Source organism: Chelonus insularis, unplaced genomic scaffold, assembly GCF_013357705.1.
Source record: "Chelonus insularis isolate UGA/USDA-ARS -01 unplaced genomic scaffold, ASM1335770v1 contig_317_pilon, whole genome shotgun sequence".
NCBI lineage: Eukaryota > Metazoa > Arthropoda > Insecta > Hymenoptera > Braconidae > Chelonus > Chelonus insularis.
The window spans coordinates 653,605-677,394 of record NW_023276487.1 but is presented as its reverse complement, the minus strand read 5'-3'; the positions used below and the strand labels follow the sequence as shown (position 1 = coordinate 677,394).

General features: G+C 32.3%; 1 protein-coding gene across 7 annotated transcripts in view; it reads right to left on the bottom strand.

Annotated features, from left to right (window-relative positions):
• The window catches only part of Eip93F (Ecdysone-induced protein 93F), a 53,902-nt gene that overhangs the window by 4,828 nt on the left and 25,284 nt on the right, over positions 1-23,790 (bottom strand). For 5 of the 7 annotated variants that reach the window (XM_035080986.1, XM_035080987.1, XM_035080991.1 and 2 more), the window contains 8 exons: positions 15,478-16,034; positions 15,040-15,339; positions 14,646-14,885; positions 14,289-14,368; positions 12,574-12,958; positions 10,600-10,840; positions 9,493-10,336; positions 8,185-9,414 (listed from right to left, as the gene is read on the bottom strand). In XM_035080986.1, coding sequence (XP_034936877.1) covers positions 8,190-9,414; positions 9,493-10,336; positions 10,600-10,840; positions 12,574-12,958; positions 14,289-14,368; positions 14,646-14,885; positions 15,040-15,339; positions 15,478-16,034 — 3,872 coding nt within the window. In that variant the 3' untranslated portion in view covers positions 8,185-8,189. Of the gene's footprint in view, positions 1-8,184; positions 9,415-9,492; positions 10,337-10,599; positions 10,841-12,573; positions 12,959-14,288; positions 14,369-14,645; positions 14,886-15,039; positions 15,340-15,477; positions 16,052-18,681; positions 23,769-23,790 lie in introns of those variants that run through there. The other 2 variants (XM_035080989.1, XM_035080990.1) reach the window with 2 other exon arrangements.

The following is a 23,790-nucleotide window of genomic DNA, read 5'->3' as shown; positions in this document are numbered from 1 at the left end:
ATAAAGTTAGAACTATAATAATGCTCCTCCGGCAAATATATATAGATATATATATATATAAAAAGCATGAACGAGAAGAGAGGAGTTTGTCCAAGCGGGAGCAAAAAGTATATTTTTCATACTATCTACTCAATCATCTTTAACTATAGGAATTTTTCATACAATAAAACTTTTTCCAATCCATTCCTCCCGCAGGGGCTACGTCGAACACGTTATTTTCTCTCTGCTCGTTATCTCATTTTTCTAGCAAAATTCACAGATCTCACGGAATTTCTCTCTCTCCCGCTTTGCCATTATAACTCGACGATTACGACAATTGTAATATTATCATTATTATTTAATTCATTTTTTTTTGTTGGTTTTTTTTTTCAAGAGATTATAAAAAATCGTGTGGCACATTGACGGTTGGAATGTTACTTTGTTTTATTTTAATTTTAAATTCAATAATAATTATTATAATAATATAGTACTTTTTTCCGTAATTAATAATATACTTTTTTTTTTTAATATGTTAATATTACGTTCATATAATATTTGTATATTTTATATATATACCTTTTTCTGTATATTATATTAATTAGTATATTTTGTTTCTCTGCACTTATTGTTTATTTCTGTGCTGACTGCAGGTTTTGATTTAAGGGGACATTCGTTCCATCTTATATAAATATGACGAGCAATTGTTAAAGATAGAACGATCCACATTACTATTATTATTATTTTGCATTATTTACTTATTGTTTTATTTACTTGAAATTTTTACTTTGCTCAATCGCTGCTGGATATGACGTATTAATTGTACATAGTATGCATTTGTATTCATGGTTTGAACGCGGCGTAGCTGTACATTCTATGTATTGTCACTGTTTTTATTAAACAGTTAAAACAATGTCAATTTGTATATAGTTTTGTAAGCATGCCGGTTAATGTCTATTGTTCGTATGTGTTGTAGCCGGTTTTATTGTTGCATTGTGACGTCGATGAGTTTGCAATCGACGTTAAATACGTAGCATCGCGCCAATTTTAACCACAACAAAAATCATCACGAATTTAACTTTGACACATTTGTCTATTTTCCCTCTTTCTACGTTTTATCAAGCTACATGTGATATGCAATCTCATTGGTCAAGTATTCTATAGGGAAAATATCAGCTGATGATCATCATTACACTCTCTAAAAGTGTGTCATATTGATGTTAAAGTCTATCTTTTAAATAAATATTTATCAATCATAGTTAATTCGTGATATTTTTCATTGTAAGTGTTATAAAAATAGACGCTTAGCTTTTAAACTGTAAGGAGACGACCTGGTACCTGGATGCTGTATTATCAAAATACAAGCTGTAGAGAGCAGACTGTTGGTAGAAGTGTATATACTTCAAAACTGTGTATGAGTGTTGTATTCCAGTGTATTCTATTGCGTGTGTTCGTAATAATGTGATTATTGTGTGAACTTATCAAACTGTAGGGAGCAATTGCGCAAGGGAGGTACTTTACTGGGTGGCATGTGGATAAGTATAGTTTTGGAATATTACAGTAGTTTTGCAATACGGTAGGGAGAGTTTGGTTTCCGGATATTTATTACAATAGTTTAGTTATTAATTTTTTTTTTTTTTTCGAGCAGTAATATATTTTTTTCATTTTTGTAGTATGAAGAGCCCGACCTTTACATTGTATACCTTCATTTTTATATAACTATCGTTTTTTGTTATTTTTTTTCTTTTTTTTAAATATAGAAACATATTCATTTTTTTTTTTTTTTAGTTATTTTAGTTTTTTTTTGGAAAAAAATTATGAACGAGCATATTTAATTTACTATCAAAAAACCAATTTATCAATAAAGATATATATATATTTATATATTTCTATGATATTCTAATAAAATATTTACATATTTGTATTATATTTTTTAATTGGAATGATCGTCGTAATTATTTAGTAAGAAAAAAAATTTTACTAGCACCAAATCTACTGAGAATCTTGGTCCGCTGTAGTTTGATACTTAATAATTTTACCACAGCTCGTGAAATCAAATATATACTTTTTTTTCTATTATTCTTTTCTTTTCTCTTTTTTTTTTTTTTTGTATCTTGTTAATAGATTATCCGATTGATAAAAAAAAATGCAGAGGTCGGGCTAATAATAGTGATAGAATAGAAAAACACGATATATTATGTATAAACAACTAAAGCGCCACGCTATTAGTACTTCCTGGTCCTAAATATGTAGTACCAAGATCCTTTTTTTCCAATACTTAACACTAACATATTCAAACTAGGCTTAGCCACTGCATTAACTCTTTCCACCGTGTTAAAATAAACTTTTTCTTCCCCGATTATTTTATTAATCAATGAATAATTAATAATGAATTATCTATATAAGAAAATGATAAAGATAATTTTGAAAATAAATTTTAGAATTAAAAATAGTTTAAAAACTCGGTGGACAGGTTTGCATATGTGGTTTTCCCCGTGTTGTCATTCTCGCGCTCAAATATATTATGACGTAACTGACATTAGTTCATAATTAAATCATGATATTCTCTTCATGTCTATCTCTCGATCGATATCGATCGTCACAGCGTATACATGGTCGAGCGAGCTGCGCCTTTTAGAGTCATTGCATGACTAAAACTTAGAATTACGAATTAAAGCCAATTGGAAGGTACGAGGACTACAACCGGCCGATGAGAGATAAAACAATTTTAAAAGTATATCTTGCGAGATTATATTGGCATCAGTTTTATGAATTTTAACATTTTTCAGTTAATATAGGTTTTGTTGTTTTTTTTCTAGTCACATCATTATTATCAATATAAACTCATTTGATTTTAACCTTTATTTTATTAATCAAAAAAATTATATTTTATTTTTTGCAAAATTTATCTATATAATAATATGGTCATTTGATATTTTTTGGAATGTTTACATTTCATCTGAGATCAAAGTCAGTTCAATAATGGATTAAAACTTTGAAAGAGTTTATAAGTGATGATGACGATGATGATGATGTCGTAGGAAAATGACTGAAAATGTTAAAAATATTGAATTAATGTCGGTTGTACGTCATTTTTAGACTTCGTGGCTTTCATTGAGGTTTGTGTATGTATGTCTATGGACGACAGGCCAGCACTTCGTTGATCACGAAAATCCCAACATTCGAGAATGCATAAATTGAAAATAGAATTTTTAAAAAACGGTAACCTAGCGCGTAACAGTTTTTTCTTTTTTTTTTGTTAAATATTTTTTAATTTTTTTATATCATTAACTACGACACAAAAGTATTTTTAATCGTCCCTACGATCCTCTCGACGTGTTTGTGTTGTTCACTGTGTACCTAATTGCACTTATTCGACATAACGAAACGTAAATTAGAACTCAAGATGGCAATCGGAATGGCCCTAAAACGCAGGAGGTATTATTTTGTTATATTTTTTTTTTCTTTAATTTCATTATTCTTCAGCCATTTACTATTCTGTAAACTTTACCTTTTTCTCGCATATCTAATCCATTCACTGCATTTTTTTAATCTATTTTTAAAAATCTTTCTTATAAATATATTATCGTTGAAACTAAATGTTTGCTTCTACATCATATTATATGTTTATTACTGTGTGTGATCATAAAAATGTAACTTTAAAACTTAGGCACAATTTGGAACTGTTTAGACCATTCTCACACCCCCTATCCTCTTCTTCGCGGGTTCAAGTATCAATGATGATCCTGAAGACACTTTAATGGACATGTTTTAAACAGCAAAACATGAGTTTGAATAAGATATGATTTTTATGTACCTCCACAACAAATATAAATTATTTTTCATTATATTTTTTACTTTTTTTTTTATCTTTGAGAAAATAATTATTGAGCAATAAATTTGAGTTTATTCATAAATAGCTGTTATAGAACTTGATTCAGAGGTGTCTCAAATCATCTCAATACTTGAATATCATGCATTAACCGTACCGAACGTGATAGTATTGTGAGGTAGCTGACATTGAGCCGTTTCAGGGCCAATCGGATTGCATTTCCCGTACATATTATTTAATTAATTATTTTAATCAGCTGAAAACTATCACGACTAAATTTATATTTATGATTTTGGCAACTTGTTCAAATGATAATATAATCTAAACTTAATTTATTTATTTCACATTCGTGCTATTTAATTAGAAAAATGAAGCCGGGATTCTTTCAATCCGATTTTCCATTTAATTATCGCCATCTTGATTCTATCCGACCACCTGTGTAAACCTCGCAATTGTATTTTTGTTTTTTAATTATCTTTTTCGCATCGTAATTATACAATATAGTATCGGTAATCTTATACATATACACTAGCAGGTTATAATATGTTTGTGAAAAATATACATCAAAATTTTGTTACTTTTTTACATCACAGATATTTTAATATAATATATTTTCATTTAATCTTAAAACTTTGCCCTTCTCATTAACTAATTCATCACGCTGGATCATTGACGCATCGTATACGATTACACAGAGATTGAATTTTCATTTTTTTTCTCTCTTCAAAAATTAACAATTTAAATAAATTTTTATCATAATTTAAATCATCAAAATTTTTTTATATATTTTTTTATAATTATTAATAATGAAATATTTTGATTTTATTGCACAATTTTTTAAATTAATTATCAATTCAAAATAATTCAATGTAAAATTCCATCTCTTATGTGTATCAGTAATTGATTGCGTCTTTCCTGCCGGTGCTCATCTCTAAATAAACTTTTTTTATTTAACAAAATGACAAATTGTAGCTAACTATTATTATTTTATAAATAGTCAATAATAATTTAACGTGAAATCTCAAGAATGCAGCACCAGCATAAATAACTAAAATTATTTTATTTTTTTAGAAACACGTCGACCGTCAAAAATCCGACACCTCTTTTATTGATTAAATACAAAGACTGTATCGTTCGTCGCAATGAATCGTAATTGTATATATTGAAAATTAATGAATAAATTAAAATTTAAGGTATGTGATTGATATAATAGTAGTTTTTTTTTTTTTTTGAATTATTCACATCTTATGTTAAAATTGATTTGATAAAATTTGAACTCGGATTACAATGAATTTAGAAAGATGAATTAGAATGAAATATATTCAATGAGGGAGAGAAGATTGAAGTTAAGAAATTTTTTTTTAATTCGCGCGCGGTTAATGAACATTCAGAAGATATAAATGTATCCAAGAGTAATTTACACCAAAGTCATTTTATAATTTTACCGTAGTCGCGTTCATTTAAAAAGGATGTTTGGGGGACACTGGTTAAAGGGTGACGAAGTAGGTAGTAGGTTCTTTTAATTACGTTTACACACAATCATAATTAGTGCTTGCTCTCCCGTGCTTCGATTTTAACCCTAAAAGAGACCTTAACGTTTACACTCGATAACTTGGAATTTTAATATTTTTTCTTTTGCTTAAATATGTAAATTTAGTTTAGTTCCAAAACACCAAGATAAAGTTAGCCTTGTTTAATACGTTTTTTTCGTAATATAATTTTTTTTTTTTTTTTTTTTTTTTCGTTAATAAGAAATTTTTTTTAACACCGAACATATACATGCCTCACATTATATACAGCCAAGAGTTTCAGTCGTATAAGAGTCATATAATGAGTGCGTAATTAATTTTCTTTATATATATATAATATATATAATTTTTTTTTTTTTGTTTAATATGTATAAAAAAAATGGCTCTTCCACTGAATTTCTTACGTTCATTTGCATGTACAATATCATAGTGGCGATAATACACGCACTCTAATCGTTAAGGTAATTTATTCTTTACAATTTTTGTTATTTTTTATTCTTGCATTAAAAGTTTGGTCCAAAGGAACATTAAAAATTTTATTTACCAATAATTTCTGTTATGTATGTATGTGTGATTATTTTTCTTTTCATTTACTTTCTTCTCATTGTCTTTACTTCTCCCGTTGTCCATAATGAATTTAAATGCACATGTTTAATTACTAAAAATATATTTATGAAAATGAATTGAAAAAATGAGCAGTTGGATATTTCGTATTATATTTATATGTATATATAATGAGGATTAATTGTAGAATGTGTATTGTAGATAGTTCGTTTTGTATTATTCATTGTCTTTTAAATCGCGTAAAAAATGATGGGATTTATTTTTTGAGACTGAAAAGCATTTAAAGAACATTATCATTTGATATCTGTCGGTTTCAACTATTTCTTGTACGATTCAAAGGACGTGAAATGATACCGATCGATCGTGCTAGTTTCAAACATTATTTTTATGGGCGCTTTATTCTACTTTATTTTTATCTTTTTTGATCCATTGCAATCGTTTTCACGTGCTCTAGCGAGTCATCCGACAATAAGAAGAGTCTATAGTTCATTGAAGAACACTACACTGCCACGGTTATGGTAGAAAAGTTTCTTCATCATATTAAAAAAGTCGGATTTAATAGAAACCGTTGATAAAAGACCCGCATAGAGAGTGCATTTGGTAACTTATTTTTTTTTCTAATATTTTATTTAATTTTTTTTTTTTTTAAATTCACCTAATTTTTCATTTTTTTATTTCATTATCTTCCTATTATTTCATTTAATTTCTTTAATTATTCACAGTGCGACACTGCAAATAGAACGATTAATAATTCATCATTAAACAACTAACGAAATTCCTGAGAATGCATTGTTATAATCATTTAATTAATTTATATTTTCTTTTATTTATTTATAAATATAAATATGACTTATTAAATAAACAATCAATTTTTATTTTTATTTAATTCATATTCAATTGTTCAATTGAACATAATTTTTTTTTTTTTTTTTAATAGTGGTCAATAAATTCCACTAATAAGTAAACAATCGAATCGTGTCGTTTAATGATGAATAATAATCGTATTACACACTGGCGGGACGAGATTATTAATTTGACTATAAACCTATAACTTTTAAAAAATTCTTATCTATGTTCATGACAGAACGTTTTCCCCAAAAAGAATTAAAGTTTAATAGAATATTGTCGCCATGTGAAAACGTATTATGTTTTTGTTAAATTTTTCTATTTCTTTCTTTCACGCTCTCTTTTTAAATCGTGCGCGCCAATAAAAATCTTGGCTTTTTATTTATTCTTTTTTTTTTTTACTATTTGCATACTTCGTAATGATCAAAAATATATGTTATATATAATATATTATTCTTATATAATTATGCTGTTTTTTGATAGTTAAGTAATATTAATCATAGGTAAGTAATGTTAGGTAATTTTACACTGATAGAGGATAAAAATACGTTGTGTTAATTTTTGTTTTTTTTTGTTTTTTTTCACCTGCCCTTCATATTAATATTATTACAGTATAATATAATAATTAATGAACCATGTGTGCTTATAGGTTCAATTCATGTATTAAATGAGTGAGTGTGCGGGTATAGGTTTAGTGCGCGCGTTTTTGTATCAGTTTTTTTTTTGTATAAATTTGTAGTGTGTCAATGTTTCTTTTTTTTTCATTGTTTGCATGTATATATTTGTCTGCATAAGAGATTTTTTTTCCCACGTGTGTAAAAGTGTATATAACTCATGTAATTAGGTTCACGGTTAATCGTAATAATGATGTTCAATGCATTTCCCTAATCACCAAGGTCGAAAAAGTCATGTCACGTTGAGTGAATTATTGGCGTCAAGTGTAACGACTTGAATTCACGACCAAACGTGGCGTATTACTTTTGGAATCATCAGGTTTTAAGTGGATTGTTGAAACGTACAACTTGTGATTGTACGACTTTTTTTTAGTCTCAGTTTCTATAACTAATCTTCCCATTATCTTCAGGGGATAATCTTATTTGCAAAGGTTAAATGAATTCCTGAAGCTAAGGTATGTAATAATTACACGCGGGATTTTAATTAACTATGATCATGAATGTCTTAAAAACCAAATGAGCTTTTGGATGATATAAAAAAATTCTTGATCAGAATTAAAATTTTGAGTAAATCATTGAAGAATGTAGGTGGTGGAGGAGATAAAGATAAGACGCGACGCGATCAATTTCATTCAGGTGCACAGATTGTATTATCATAAAAATGTAAAATTTTTAGGAATGAGGATTAATAGGATTCAACTGTGTTGTTACTGTAATGTAACTGTATACTCTTGTTTTGTTTTGTTAACGAGAAGATACTGACTTTGTCTACTGCTCTACGGAGTCTTCCATGCTGAGTACAGCTCCACGTGGCTCCTGGACAGGCTGAGTTGATGATTGAGAGTTGTTTTGTTGATTAACTTCAGTTGATCTGTTATTAACACCACTAGCATTATAGCTTCTTTGCAATTGTACAACCAGCTGTTGTGAATGTTGCTGAGTTTTCTGGTCTACTATAAGCTTACTATCACAGGCACTTTTTTTGTCAGTTGATACAGAATAGAGATTGTGTATGTCCGAGTAATGATTTAGTTGCTGTTGCAAACTAAGTGTCTTTCTAGGCTCACGATCTTCTTGATTACCATTATGAACCTCACGTTCTCTGCTACCTCGATCTACCCTAGAGTCTCGTGTGTCTTCATCTCGACTGCCAGTTCTTGATACTGACATTGGTGTAGGTGGTGATGTTAATCGATCACTGCTTTGATCATCGGTTCTTGCTCTATCCGTTGGTGAAGGACTGAGATCAACTGTAGGTACCCTTTCAGGTCTTTCTGGTAGCGATCTCGTTGATGCACCTCGATAGCTTTCGTCTTCACTGCTATCTTGAGTAGTTCGTGGCAATGGTGTCCTCCTAGAATTCCGACAAAGTTGATCTATAAGAGCTTTACCTCCTTCAGAATGATGCTGTCCAGGGGTAGTTGTTGCTTGATTTCCGTCAGCCGATGATCTTTGATCTCTCGGAATGCCAGTTTCAAGACTCGACCTAATTAAATTGTCTAAAAAACTTCCATTTGCACCACTACCGTCATAAAGACTTTCAGCAAACTCTCGGGTTGTTTTTACTATCGACGAACCCCGAGGAGTTGACGTTCCAGGTTCGGATGCAGAGCCTTCCCTCTCCCTTTGTGATTGATGCTGCTGTTGTTGTTGCACTATCGCGCTCCTCTGTTGTTCTTGTAATCCTCTCATTCTTTGGGGTGCAAAATACTGTTCTGGAAGCATCGTTGGTACGTTCGATGCTCCAGGAATAAAAGGCGAAGGCATGAATGGTGTTGGACCCCAAAAATTAAAGGGATGTGGAAATGGTAAATGTGGCATGCCTTCTAGAAAAGGTGAAATTTTGAGACCATTTGGGCTTGGAATGCTTCCTGGACCAGGAGTAAAAGGTTTTTGAGTTTTCAGAGGAGGTTTTTTATCTTGAATACCCGGTCGTAATGCTGCTGGTGCAGCTGCGGGCTCTTTCGCTTTATCATCTGGTGGTTTCTGGTCCCTGTTACATAAAAAAAAGTACTCATATGTATTACTTGTTTTTATATTCAATAAAAAAAATGTTTTAATCAATATTTACCTTTTCCGTGGTCGCATGAGATGTCTCTCTTTAACTTTATATTCTAAAGTGGAATGTGGTACACCATAATAGCTTCCCGCTCTGTGCACGCTCATCTCTCCTCTTTGTACAGCTCGAACAGCTTCTACGAGACTATCTCTATCATAATTTCTATATTTGCCCCGTTTTGGCCTTGTACCCTTGCCACCGGAAACTGGTTTCGATTTATTTTCTTGTGATTGTGGCTTTGGTTGTTGCTGTTGTTGAGACTGTGGCTGAGGTGGAGTGTATCGTCCTCGTTTAAAAGGATTCGTTTCACTGAGCATCGAAGCTGACGTCTGGCCAGGAACTGAGGTTTGTCCTGGTAAATTGGACTGACCTTCTTGAAATTTAGAACTAATGCTCTTTGCAATAACATCACGGAAGTTGACTGCTTTACCAACTAAGGAATTCGTCGGACTACTCGTGCCTGAAAACGCTGGACTTGCTCTCTCTAAAAGTCCAGGACTAGCTGCAGCGCTGGAAGCAGCAGCAAAGCTTTGAGCGAATGCAGCTGAGGTCGGTTCCCCATTTTTACTTGAGCCTGGTGTGCTCGCTGGTTTATAGGACGGAATCTTGAGTATGGCTCTGCCCTGAGCACTGTCACTCGCTTCATCTTCTAAGCTTGGATTAAAATCATCATTTGTCATGGGTAACCTTTGTTGTTGTGACTGTGATTGTTGAGTTTGCGATGATTGAAGCAAATGAGAGTGGGGAAGTTGATGTGGAAGGGCTTGGTCTCCATTAACATCTTTATTTAATCTCTTGTCTTCACTCATAAGTCGCTTCATGACTTCGGGTATTCTATAATCTTGAGTTTCTAAACCTGTAAAAATGAAATTTTTGTATTAGTCAAAAATAGCATACATTGTTGTAATTCACAGATAACATGAAGGAGAATTGAACTGGACTGGCTTCTATTGATTCTCGAAGACTTACAGTGTTGCGGTTGCAGTCATCGTGTGCCATGAAATGGTCGAGTGCAAGTGCCAAAGGCAAGCAACACTCGGGTGGACACGACCTAAATCCACTTCCGGCTTCGATCGAACTGACGCGAATACCAGGTAAATAAAAGAACTAAAAACTTACCCTTGAATGGTGCAGCCGCTGCTAACATCTTTTGGATGTAAGGCCCAATGTTAGCGTGCTCAAAACCGGGCCATTCTGTCCCTGTGTCTTGTCCTCGTTGAAGCAGAGTCCTTAGAGATTCCCCACTACTGGCTTCCAGTGCTGAGAACCTCACAAGATCCTCAATTGAAAGCAAAGGCTTCAGTAAGGCTTTCTCTACTTCTTTCTCCTCTTCAGCTCCCGATAACTCCTTGTCCTCTGCCTGTTAAAAATATTCAATCTAGCGTCTTCTACTCACTATGAGCTTATTTTTTAATATAAATACTCTCATAATTATATCATTAACATTATTATTTCACATTTTTACTTAAATTAACTGAGATAATTTATTAAAGTGTATAAATATGGATTATCAAGCTTTTATATTCATACATGTAAATTTTAAATTACATCATTCCATGATAACTTGATTTATTATTATATTAGTTATTGAAAAATTTTTTTATTAAACATATTAAAAAAAAAAACTTGGTATTCCATCAGTATGCACTTATTCATATTTATTCACTTTCCTTTCTTTTTTTTATGTGTTATATTTTTCATAAATTGATATTGTTTACGGTAATTTGTTGAGTATTTATGTATAAATATATGTATTTATGTGTTGTCAGACATGTAGCTGATATCAAATGTTCTAATTGAGTGCACAGTAATCAAGCAACATGCAGGAATTCACTAAGATAGAACAGGTTCTTTTATAACACATCTGGGACCATTTAAAAGTTGAAAGAAAAACAAAGTAAATAAATTGCACAATGTATATAAATTATAACAGTTATGTCAGTCATTCATATCAAAAACATATATAAAGTATATACTAATAATTACAGTATTCATTGTTAATAATTTATCGACTCTAAATAAGACAACTAATTTATTAGCATTGAATACTGCTAAGTATTACAACTATACCTCGAGAATTTTAGTTTTCATTATGCATGCGCTTAAAATGATTGTCTAAACAATGCGAGAACCACTTTGACATCTTTAATACGTGACTCACTGAGTATTTAATTAATCGTTAAAAAAATTTAATCAACAATTATATTTTTAGTGTATTTAAAAAGAAATATTTAACGATTATCATATATAAAAGAAAAGTGTGAAGAGCTTCATTATTTAAATTACTTTTTTTCTTTAATAATTTATTAATAATATTATTAGCTAATTAGTTGTATTACTCTCGCGGTATCTTCCCAAAAACTTACCTCATTAATTCTTGTAACACCGCTAAATGGTCAAACATTAACTACAAATAGTGATGACATGATAGAAAAAAAAAATACATAGCCCATGCAAAGACATAGGACAACTATTCAGCGTCACGGCAATTTTATTTAATCCCGTTTAGACATTGAATGTATTTATTCTTGAATTGATTTTTCCGACAAAGTTTTTTATACTCGATTATTTTTGATTACTTAATATAACTATTTTTCCTGGTATGCTCGAATATTATGTCTACACGGGCTCTTGAATCGCCATGCCAGAGGTATGTTTTGGGGAAGCTCTATTCGCTCTTCCTAACCAAAACCATTTAAAAGAATAAAATGAACAAAAAAAACATTACATTTTACTGTTGATTGATCCAATTTAATTAAAAGATTGAAAACAATTTGAACGCGTAACCGTTTTGACCGTGAATTCAACATCTCTCTCCCTATCACTGTTTTATTTCAATCGAGAATTAATTGAAAATTTTCAATTATTTCTATTAAAAGTCGTTTATATATATATAAATGAATATGTTTTTATGTAAACAGTACAAAAAAACATATTTTTATTTATTATTAACCTGATAAAAGCTTGAAAAAAGATACTCTCACACTTTTAGGATACCGGTATATAAGATCTCACAAATCTCTTTTCTATATGATCTTTTTCTCGAAAGTATTGTCGTGAAAAAATGTTCGTTCTTTTGTCCCCAAAACCTACCTCGTCCACTTGCGCGGGCGGAGTGGTTGCAGAGGCATTTTGGGTCGTATTTGGTGTAGTTGGTGTTGTTGTTGTTGTTGTTGTGGTGGTGATGGTGGTGGTGGCGGATGCTGGGGCACCGGACTCGTGGGGGTGTGAGTGGGTGCTTGTCAGGGACGCATCCCTTTCACGTTCCATTGCAAGTTTGTAGACCTTGTTGCGAAGTGTGCTCCTTGGTATTCCATAAATCACAGCCGCCCTTCTGGTGCCAAGTTTACCGCTTTGAATATCTCTGAGCGCAGCTTGAAGTTCTTCTTCAGTATATGTTCTCCTTCCGCTACCCACCACAGGCACACCACCAGCACCAATTGGACCTGTCAATCTTGGTTTGGCGCGATAAGACGAGCTGTTAATTGAAATATACAGTTTTTAGTTTTTACTATTATTCGAAAAATAAACAGTCGATAATGATAAAACTTTTGAAATGTCAATAATTGAATTGGAGAATTGTTCAAACAGAGGTGTCAGTTGTGAATTTATCAATAAGCCATCACTGTATATTTAAATGATTAATATCAACATGTAGTGAAAGCAAAGATAAGTATTAAGGTGTAGAACAAAATATATTTGGACAAAACAAACTTTGATAAGATTAAGTGTATAAATTCTGTTCCGGGCCAATTAAAAGTCTCCTGTTGCTTTCGCTCAACGTTCAAGACATAACGTTAGGTCATTGGCCTTTCTGGTTAATGCCCGAGTCAAAATCCGAGCTGATAAAAGTGCATTTAGTTTGGTAAACTTTGCATTTCGCTTGCGATATCGAGACACCCACCCATGATCAATTGTCGAGTGAATGAACTTGAAATGTATTTCGTCAGAAACTGATATTTCTGTTTGTACCAGTGGTTCCCTATATTCAAATATATGTATACATAAGATAGACAATGAGAGCAAAACTTCTCAAATGGGTATTTCGAACAAAATTCGAGGTGAAAGACACTCTTTTGTCGCAATCTTATCTAACCGTGACTTTAAGGCAGCTTGCATTTTCTCTCTTTCTTATTTGCCGACTGCAACAATTCTTTCACTCTTTTGTTGAGTCAAGAGGTGTAGATTACGGTGTAACTAATAATAGAAAATGATAAAAAATTTTACGCGCAAAAAGATCTGTATGAGAACTGCAAAAACATGAGGGTAATGCACGCTGTATTTTCAATATAATTTGTCTTTTATTTATTACTTTCAATACTGATATTTTTATTTTAATTTATGTTTTTAAATCCATCAAAATTTATTCAACTTGAATGATTATATAAAATATTCTACTTCTTTTTTCAAAAGTTAAGCTTTATATCCAACAATTTATCCGAATATTATTTTATTAATAATTTTTTTTTAAAAACAAATATTGGAGAAATAACTCAACAAATGCTACAAAAAATTTGTAATGCAGAACGTTACAATATATCCAGATGATTGAATCCGATCAAACTTTTTCTTATCTTTGCTTTTACTGCATGTACTTGAAATTGAATGCAAATACATCGTAAGGATGCTTTCATAAAGGATATAGAAGGGAAAGACGATTCGAGGACAAGGGACAAACAAACATGTCTTTGACAGCTGTCGATAGGAAATATATACACATACATATGCATACACATACTAGGACTTGAATTAAATCATTTTTTTTTGCCTACATAAATTCAAAAAGACGGAAATAAATAAGTACTCACGCAAAGATACTCTTGGGATCTAACCCCGTTGGCATTCTCAGAGGTATTTTCTGTTGTTCCAACATGGATATGTTGTTATCCTAAAAACAATTTTAAAAGCATTATTGTTGATTAAAAATTTTATAAACTTATCAAATATTTATCTATAATTAAAAATGAATAAAAAATGTTCGTTCTATTATCACGAAATTGATAAAAAGTTAAAACAAATAAAAACAAGAATGAAATAATAATAAATGCATTAATTTATCATGTAAAACGGAAACATAAATTTATCATGAATATATTGATTTAATTATTCTCTTTTTTTTTTCTAATAAAAATTTATATATTAAGGTAGAGAAAAAAAAAATGAACCTGAGAGTTTTTCGGTTTAGCCGAGAGATCAAGTGGCTGATCGGCTATCTGGCCGGTCTCTTGATGTATCTGAACACCCACGAGAGGTGTTTCCCTCGGAGGTAAGCACCACTGTGGCAGTAAGGTTGGATATGTACCGCTAAGTGCGGCAGCAACCACTGAGGCTGCCATCGGATCAACTTGTACTGACATTGGTGACTCTGCAGATCGCGAACTACTGCTACTCTCACTTTGAGGACTCTAAAAAAGCAATGCATCGAAATTTCAAGATCTTGCTTAAAGATACATGAGTTGATAAATATTTAACAAAACTTTCTATTAAAGTTTCATTGGTAACATCAAAGACGAAAATAGCTGAATGAGATATAAATCGATGATGAGTTAGAAAACTCACAAGCGGCGGCTGGTCGTCGTGAGGCAGTTTTCCATCTAGACAGAGGTAACACTTGTCCAATGGCTTCCAGTCCTCGGGTGGTGGACTTGCTCGCCGATGAAAGTGAAGTGTAGGACAGTCTGTTGGTTGCTCTTTGACACTGATTGCTAGTCTGTTTGTTCCAGTATCTACCACACTTCTCGTCGTTTCTCCTCCACAGTTCACCTGTTGCGGCAACTCCTGAAGCTCTTCTTCTTTTTTCACTCTCAGTAAACCTGGAGTCACTTGTACTCGTTCTAGACCAGCTTCCGTTGGTTTTTCCTATTTCATTCAATAAAAATTATTACCACAGATAAATACATTTTACACTATGTTTATCTGTACAATAATTAGAAAATAAAAAATATGAAATATATTTCAGTCTATTAATAGAAAGAAATGACATGAACTGAATCTCACCTTGATATCTTCCGTATCCGTTGACTCGTTTTTTCTGCACGTATCGTTCTCCCTCAGTGGACTGATTGTCGTTCTCACCGAGTTCTCGTCTAGTTTGAGCCTTTTTTCTCCACCCTCCTGATCGTTTTCGCCGTTCTCGTTTTTCCCTTCGTCTTCGTCTTCCTTTCGTTGTCTCTGGTGCTGTTTTAGATTGGCAAGGACTTGCCCGTGCTGCAGAGACTCCAAGCGAGTACCGTTCTCCTCCGTAGCAGCCTCGACTTCTGTCTTGATGTCTCCAGGCTTGAGACGTAATTCGTCGTTCTTGTGATTGGTTAGTTGTTGTTTCGCAACTATGGATTCGGGTGTTGTTGTTGCTGTTGGACTTGGACCCGAGGATGCTTGGTGATGACCAACCTGACTCAAACTCCCGGCTGCCAAATTGCAGGTTGTCGAGAGCGTTGGATAAAGCCGGTGATGTGGCTGCGTGGCTGATTCGCTCCGAGTGCTGCTGTACAGGGTGTCCTGGTATTGCTTCCATCTCCTACGGCCCATCAACTCTTCCGCTACTCGTTCCAGACCTGCGACACCACCGCAACTACATCAAACAATGATGAGCGAGTTTACCGCTCTGCTAACTCTCAACATTCACTCTCTGTCTTCAAAGACACTTATCCGACACTCATGAACATTCCGAACTATTTTATCTAGCCAAGTATGAACTTGAAAATTCACTCAATCAATTCAATATTAAACCATTATCTTTAAATAGATGTTGCTTAATAGCATGATTGCGGCTCAAGAAAATTATAGCTTTAAATATTAAATGACAATAATTTTGCTAATAATTAATTCAATTTCATTTATTTAATGTAGAATACACATTATATTAACACTCTTGTGTATGTTTTGATAAAGATATAAGTGATAAAATCATTTTTTCTCAATTATCCAAAGGCCGAACAAAATTATCAGTGATGATGTGACGTGACTCTGATGTGTCCGAGTATCTATCGTGTACATAACTAATAGAATAATATAATACAACTACATTTAAAATAGCCTGAAAGATTTCAAGTACGTTCAATGGTGAAGCATTTAATTCAGATAAATCTTATGATTCTGTCTTTGTTTATTATTGTCAGTCAGTATAAACTGTAACTATATTTATAAATAACTAGCTGGAATTTTTTTCACGTTTCTGTATACGATTTTGCATACGTTAAAAAAGAACATGAAGTTTTTTTATCGTAAAATCCAATGATTCATATAGGTAAGAAAGTCACGCCATATGTGAGTTTGTGACCTGCGTGCAATCTGTAGGCTTTTGCAATGTAAAATATGTATTAGAATGATTTTTCATTGCAGACTGTGTATATATATATACAAATATGTCTTTAAAATAATTGATTTTATTATCAATGATATTCATGCAAACTCCTAGAATCATGTTAATAAATAAAACACAATTTGGTAAGAGTTTTACTTGAATTTTCAAGTAATTTTTTTTAACTTTTTAGAGACACAAACGAGGTTCGGTAATAATAACGTAACTAAAAGTAACCCTTGAAGTGGAATACATTAGCTAGCACCCTTAAGATACCTATTCTAAGTGTAGAATAAGACTCTTTAAAGGTCAATTAAATAATTCTTAGGAAAAAGAACAAGGCGACAAAGTTCTTTGAACTTGTTTTTTCACTTGAAATGCATCGGCATCAAAGTAACGTTGGTCTTTCTCGATGCTGAATAGTCACCCAGGAGGCGTGAAAATGCAGGGTGAAAGCACTTATCATGATGGTAGTTGGTTATAAGTTGATATAAGTTGAGTGAAATGCATTCTCTTCAAGTATTGAAACAATTGTAAATAATCAACAATTGAAAGTTGACAAAAAAAGTGCGAATAATTATTTTACAATAATATAAAAAATTTTATTCACTCAAATAAAATTTTTATATAGAAAACGTAGTAAATTAGTGGAAAAAGTATACGCAGTGAAAAATATATTATAGTTTGTAGATTACACCAAATAGCTTTTTATCTGACCTACTGATAAAAAATTGCACGCTACAACTCAGTAGGGAATTGGCGAATTTGATATGATCATACACTGCAATAGAATTAGAATAAAAAGTAGAATAGATGAAAACTGCATAAGGCTGATAAAAAACAAATTGCAAGTAATTGGTCGATTTTTTATTGGTATAGACAGTGAAGTAAAATAAAAGATATGTGGTCAATATTTACTAAAAAAATGTCTACATTATATTTATAGCTTGGTGGAAGTAATAAGACAATACTGAAGCGTTTGTTCAAATAATTCAACGAATAGCTTGTGTGAAAACATCTGAATAAATTATTATTGTTTGTCAAATGTTTTATAATGGTCAAGCAAACGTGTGGTCCGCATCGAGTTTAACTACTGCGGCAGGATGTGTTCGTGCACGCATAGACTATTATTTAAACGCTCTACTTCCAAACGACTTATCAAATTTATCATAATAATAATTGCATCGCTATATGTAATTTGTTTGTGGAAAAAAACTCATTGATCCGTTGAATATACCTATACTTATCTACATATATACACACATATGTTTTTATGTATGTCAATCTAATGTAAATTTCATCAATTTTTTTATTCGTATGTCCTTCATTTATTTTTTTGTTCGCAAGTATCGAGCAATTGGTTCAACTTTACTTACTATGTTATTACCAAATGTCCAAAGTTTATTTTTCGTTGACTAAAAAAATCCTAAGTGTTTTTTTGTCTTGAAGTAGATACTGTGTGTCGTAGTCAGACGTCTTTTTTTACTCAGATAAAAAACATAATTTACGATTATAGCCTATTGAAAAATCATCTAATTTTAATTGATAAATAGATTTATTGAGGAATGATGAGAGATAATATTTCTATGATTGAGAAATTGATCGTTCTTTTTTATTTCAAACACTGAAAAATAATATTTATTTTAAAGAAACTATCAATTTAATTGAATATAAAAGTGTTATAAATGAAGTAAATTTTTCCTAAAGAAATGATTTATTGTTTATACCAATGTCATTTAGGTTGTTAAGTATAAATTTCTTATCATACAATTATCAATTACACATTAATTCTAATAACTAATATAAAATAAAATCCTTCATGTCAACACATGGTAAATTTTGTGACTTGATTTCTGGATAATTATAAAAGAAAAAAAATTTGCGAGTCATCATTTACATACAAAACTTGACGTGGAGGGTGCAAACTTCAAGGCCGATTGCGTGAGTCATGTGAAAAGTACTGACTATTACCATGATGATCATTTTGAACAGAATTCGACGTATTTTTTTCTCTTCCTGCACGATTACACATTACTTTTCTACACTCAAGACTAATGATTTACTTTTTCCAAGATCAATGCGTCATTTAATTTCCGTGCCTTTCTCAATACTACTAACCATAACATCAAACTATTCACCTGTCTGAGGAACTTTAATTCAAGTTTTTTTACTCCTCTCTTATTCCACTGTGTCAATGATAAAATTAAACAAAAAAAAAAAAAAGAGGAGAAATACGTGCATTATAAAACTGGGGAAATCTGACAAAGTTTAAACGTGAATTTTTTAGCTTTTTTTTTATAAAAATATCAGTACTTTCGTGATGCACGACAGTGGCTGACTTATTTAATTGACGATAATTCGTAATCACGTATACTCATTATTATAATACAGTAAAAATAATAATAAGAAATTTCTAGAAGTAAAAACATAGCAATAGTAATAATAATAATAATAATAAAACCATAAAGAATTAATCACCAAAACGTTAGTGATCATAGTGGTTTAACCGCAAACCTATTCTCCCTCTAACTATGTTGAGTTAATATTCATGGCGTACAAAGTCCAAGTGCGTTAGTAATTCTAGAAACGATTAGATGGCTGTCTCCGTAGCCACGACAGTCATTGTACGTCGTCTCCGTCGCCTTGGTTGCTGATAAAATTCAACTCAGGATCAACGAGTAGGCGACGGTGGTGCAGAGAAAAAGCCGCAAAGATATCAAATCCGAGGACACGAGTCGTTACGCCGGAAAACTTTTAAAACATCATATCAAGGGGAATTAGAACTCTGAACAAGATGAAACGAGAAAGAGAAGAGGGGAGCCACGCCCGGTTGAACGTCGTCAACGTCGCAAAAAGCTATCAAGGACGACCGGGCGTCAGGAAAATGGGCGATCGCATGGAAATAAATTCCGAACCTGTTCTTTACCAACTCATACATTTACTCTACCTAATACAACACTCATTATACACAGTAAAGAATATTCAATAATTGCAGTATAATCATCAGATTGGATCATCAGTGAATCATGAAGCAAAAATTATTCGGCTTTGCAAGAAATAATCTAACAATTTATCTCATTGATTCAGTGATTAAAAAATCTCCCATTGTCTGATTTGAAACAAGTAGCTTAGTAACTAATCTAGCACACATACACATATATACACACTCACGTACATATCGGCCAATCAGAATAGTGTAATTTTTAGCAGTCGTTCCCTCTCTCCTCGTTCATAATTTGACCCACGTCCTTTGGTCCCCTTTTTTTGCTACACAAGGATCTAATCGACTCAGCTATTGGGCCAATCGCGATCCAGTTTAGACGAGAGTAGAAGGTTAGGAAATGATATGGCGACGAGTCTCAACACTTTGCAATAGTTTGGTGGTGGGGTCGAGTGAAGTTGCAACGGGAGAGAGAGAACACAAGGCTATCCTTTGTCCGAAACTCGCGTGCTAGCTTCGTGCAAATGGGCCGTATGTATTGAGTAATCTCTTTTAATAATCGAAACTGCAATGAAGATAATTCACAATCAAAAGGAGAAAATACATTATTTATCATTCATTATTATTATTATTATGACACTGAAATTGCATTCAGCTGCTTTTTTTTTGTTCGTTGTCTTTTTCAACTTTAATTTAATTTTATTTTTTTTTTATTACTTATCAAATGTGTCTACGTTGTTTGCTTGTGATAATTAACTTTTTATACAAGTATCTCCAATGACTAGTATTTTCTATGCTCGAATTTTATCATCACTTGAATCTGTTATTTTTTTTTAAAACTATTATCAGAATCATTTTACTTTTTTAGTTTGAAATAAAATAACAGATATAATTATTTAGTTTCTCTTCAATTACATTCGCCGAATTTCCATGGTAAATTTAATGACAACACGCAAATGTATCTTTTCGCAGTATTGCAAACTTTTGGGATCAACGTTTGATCGTGTTTCAACGACATATATCTTTACTCATCTTTCTCATAACAAAGTAAGCGGTAATCCGATACATTGACGCATCCGTAAATATATTTGAGAATGACGATAGATGACAATGGTGACCCATTTATCGTACTTGCAAATGTATAGTGTTACCCTATAGAAACGGTATAATGGTGATGACATTGTCATAAACTATTAAGACATTAATTTCGCGGGTGGCACATATTCTATCGACTATCCATAATACCTTTTTTTTCTTATAATTATATTTATAAACCTAACAAAGATCTTCTTATCATTTATCTAATTATTATCGTTTTTTAAAAATAGTTTATTACACTTTTAAAATGATAATAATAATAATCTTTAATAAAATAATGATTCACACCACTTTAATAAAGTTAACTCGATGCTTTAGAATCGACAAATTTAGTGTAAAATAAAAACGGCTTTTTAACGGCTGAAATGTTTATTCGGCAAAAAGAGTGTAGGTTTATATAAGTACATAAAAGAATAAAGAGAACAAAAAGCAACAGATTGAGAGAAAAAGACAGAAAATCACAATGGGTAAACTCTTGTCTGTACATTTCATTGTGTTCTCTCGTATAACACACAGACTATCAACGATGCACTTTCTCACTCTCTCATTTGCCTATGCAAATTTGTCGTCATCTTCGTTGCACTCAGTTGCATTTACATGTGTCACTTGGTCGACATTCGCTTTCCAGTGGCTCGCCACCGGCTAATATCATCGTTATGGATATCACGGTGGGATTTAAACGATCCAAAATTGACTTGCGTTCTCTCGTGCTATTCTACTGTCACTTTTGTTTATATTTTCGCATATTATACTCACACTCTATTATACTCTACTTCACTTACTTTATTTATTTAGTTATTATTTATATCTCTATGAAATTAATTCAGTGTGTGAATTTTGAATGATAGTATTTATATCAATGCTTTTGACAGTCAAGGAAATTTTAATATTTTTTTTCTTTCATTTCCAAAAAATTCATTTAATAATCATTGAGAATTAATATTGAAGTAATTCGAAAACTCATGCTTGATGAACACAAATATTTAGAATGGGTTATTTTTGTAAATTTATCTCTATGAATAAATTTTTTACTTTGATAAATCCTGGTGCAAGAGCAAAAACTTTCTGATCACTTTTCGCAGCTTGTAAATTTATTTCAATAAATAAAAAAAAACTCTATATAGCAAGTGGGAGAGTCTCGTCATTTTCGTCAATTTAAACTCACCCTCCGCTTCCACTTGCACCAGCTTTTTCTTTCTTCAATCTATAACTCACCCCCGCACCCAGTTACTCAGTAGAATCATCCCTCTTTCGCCTTTCACGTTTCTCCCCACTTTCAAATCTAAGTGCACATTTCCCACTCTTTTACGACTGCTTTTCTCCCCACTCAGTAAATCGAAGCGAGGTCAATCGACAGAGGGGGTGCGAAGACGAACCCCCTACTTCACTATACAATTTTATCCCTCTTCTCTTTAACTATCCCCTCTTATTTTGTTACCAGCAATACTTTTTTAACGCTCTTTTATTTATAAATTTTCCCTCACAGTACCTCTGCATTTTCTTTTCAAGAATATTCGTTCAATTTAGTAGTTTAAAATAAATTATAAATCGAATATATGAGAATTGTAGTAAATCTACAATCAGTATGGAAAATCATTTTACTAGGGATTAGAGTGCTTGAATCAAGGGTAATTTTCATGTAGAAAATTGTCTGGAAAATGGGAAAAAAATCAGTCTAGAATATAATAAGAATAATCTACATCAATTGTAGATTTACCATACCTAACTTACTATAAGTTCATGTCATATAAAATACCACCCTTTACCTATCACCATTGGGACTTGACTCCATTCCTTACTTCTCCATTTGTCCCATCATTTGTGTCAAACTGATAGGGTCAATCGCATAAGTGGGTAACAAATGATTTTATACATCAAGGACGTGATTTCATCCTTTTCCCTTCGTCGCCTCCTCCTCCTTTATTTTATCTTTTGAATTTTTTTTTTCTCCATCTCCCTACCCCTTCTTTTTTACTCTTCTTACAGCCACTCAATATCGTTTCATTACGTACCCCACTCCAACTCCGGCACCGCCGGTATTGCAATCTTATTCTCTTTTTCCTTATGCTTTTGCGTTTAATTTTTTTCAAGTCGTTTTTTTTTCTGTCCATTTTTTTTCTATTTCGCTTCTCTCTTGTGTACACTCTAGAACTATAAGCCCTCCCTTGAGTTTACCACCCCTCTCAATGTCCTGTTATACGACAACGACGACACACGAAGGCCCACGAATTTTTATTGTTGCTATTCGCGCTGCCTCTTTTATGCGCCTTTTAACGATCACCCTCGGCGCAGCTGCACACCCACCACCATCTCCAGGGCCATAGTAGAGGGTTGAGGACCCCCAGGCGATAAAAAGAAGGAGAAGAAAAATTCGCCTTCAACATAAAGACGACTTTTTTACTTTAATTTTTTTTCTTTCGTCTACATTGCATACTTTTTTTTATTGCTTCTACAGTGTTTTATATATCGATCTGTTGAATATAAGAGTACCATTTCTCGACCTGAATTTACACGGTTTACAATAATAATAAGTTGGTAGCATAACAAAACCTACCAGGTACCTACATGTTAAATCTATACATACACAAGTATTGTGAATAATAACTATTATACAGTCATGTGTTTTATCATTTGAAATTAATTCACGGAAACCGTAACCGGTAAGCATTCGGTAGACGAATTCCAAAGGTACCGCGAGTAACACGAGCAAGCGCACTCGGAAATAATAACGACCACGCTTGGCACGCGACGCGATAACACATGCCACACGTGGGGGGGAAGAAAAGAGGACGCGACATGCGGCTTATGACATTTCGACATCCAGCTTGATTGACAACAAAAACATGAACAAATATCATTTGATAATATTATTATATGAATTATTTGTATTCCATTTCATGACATTTATATTTATCTATCAAGTGGAATTGTTTTTATCATTTAATAAACTCGTATGGTTGAAGAAAAAAGT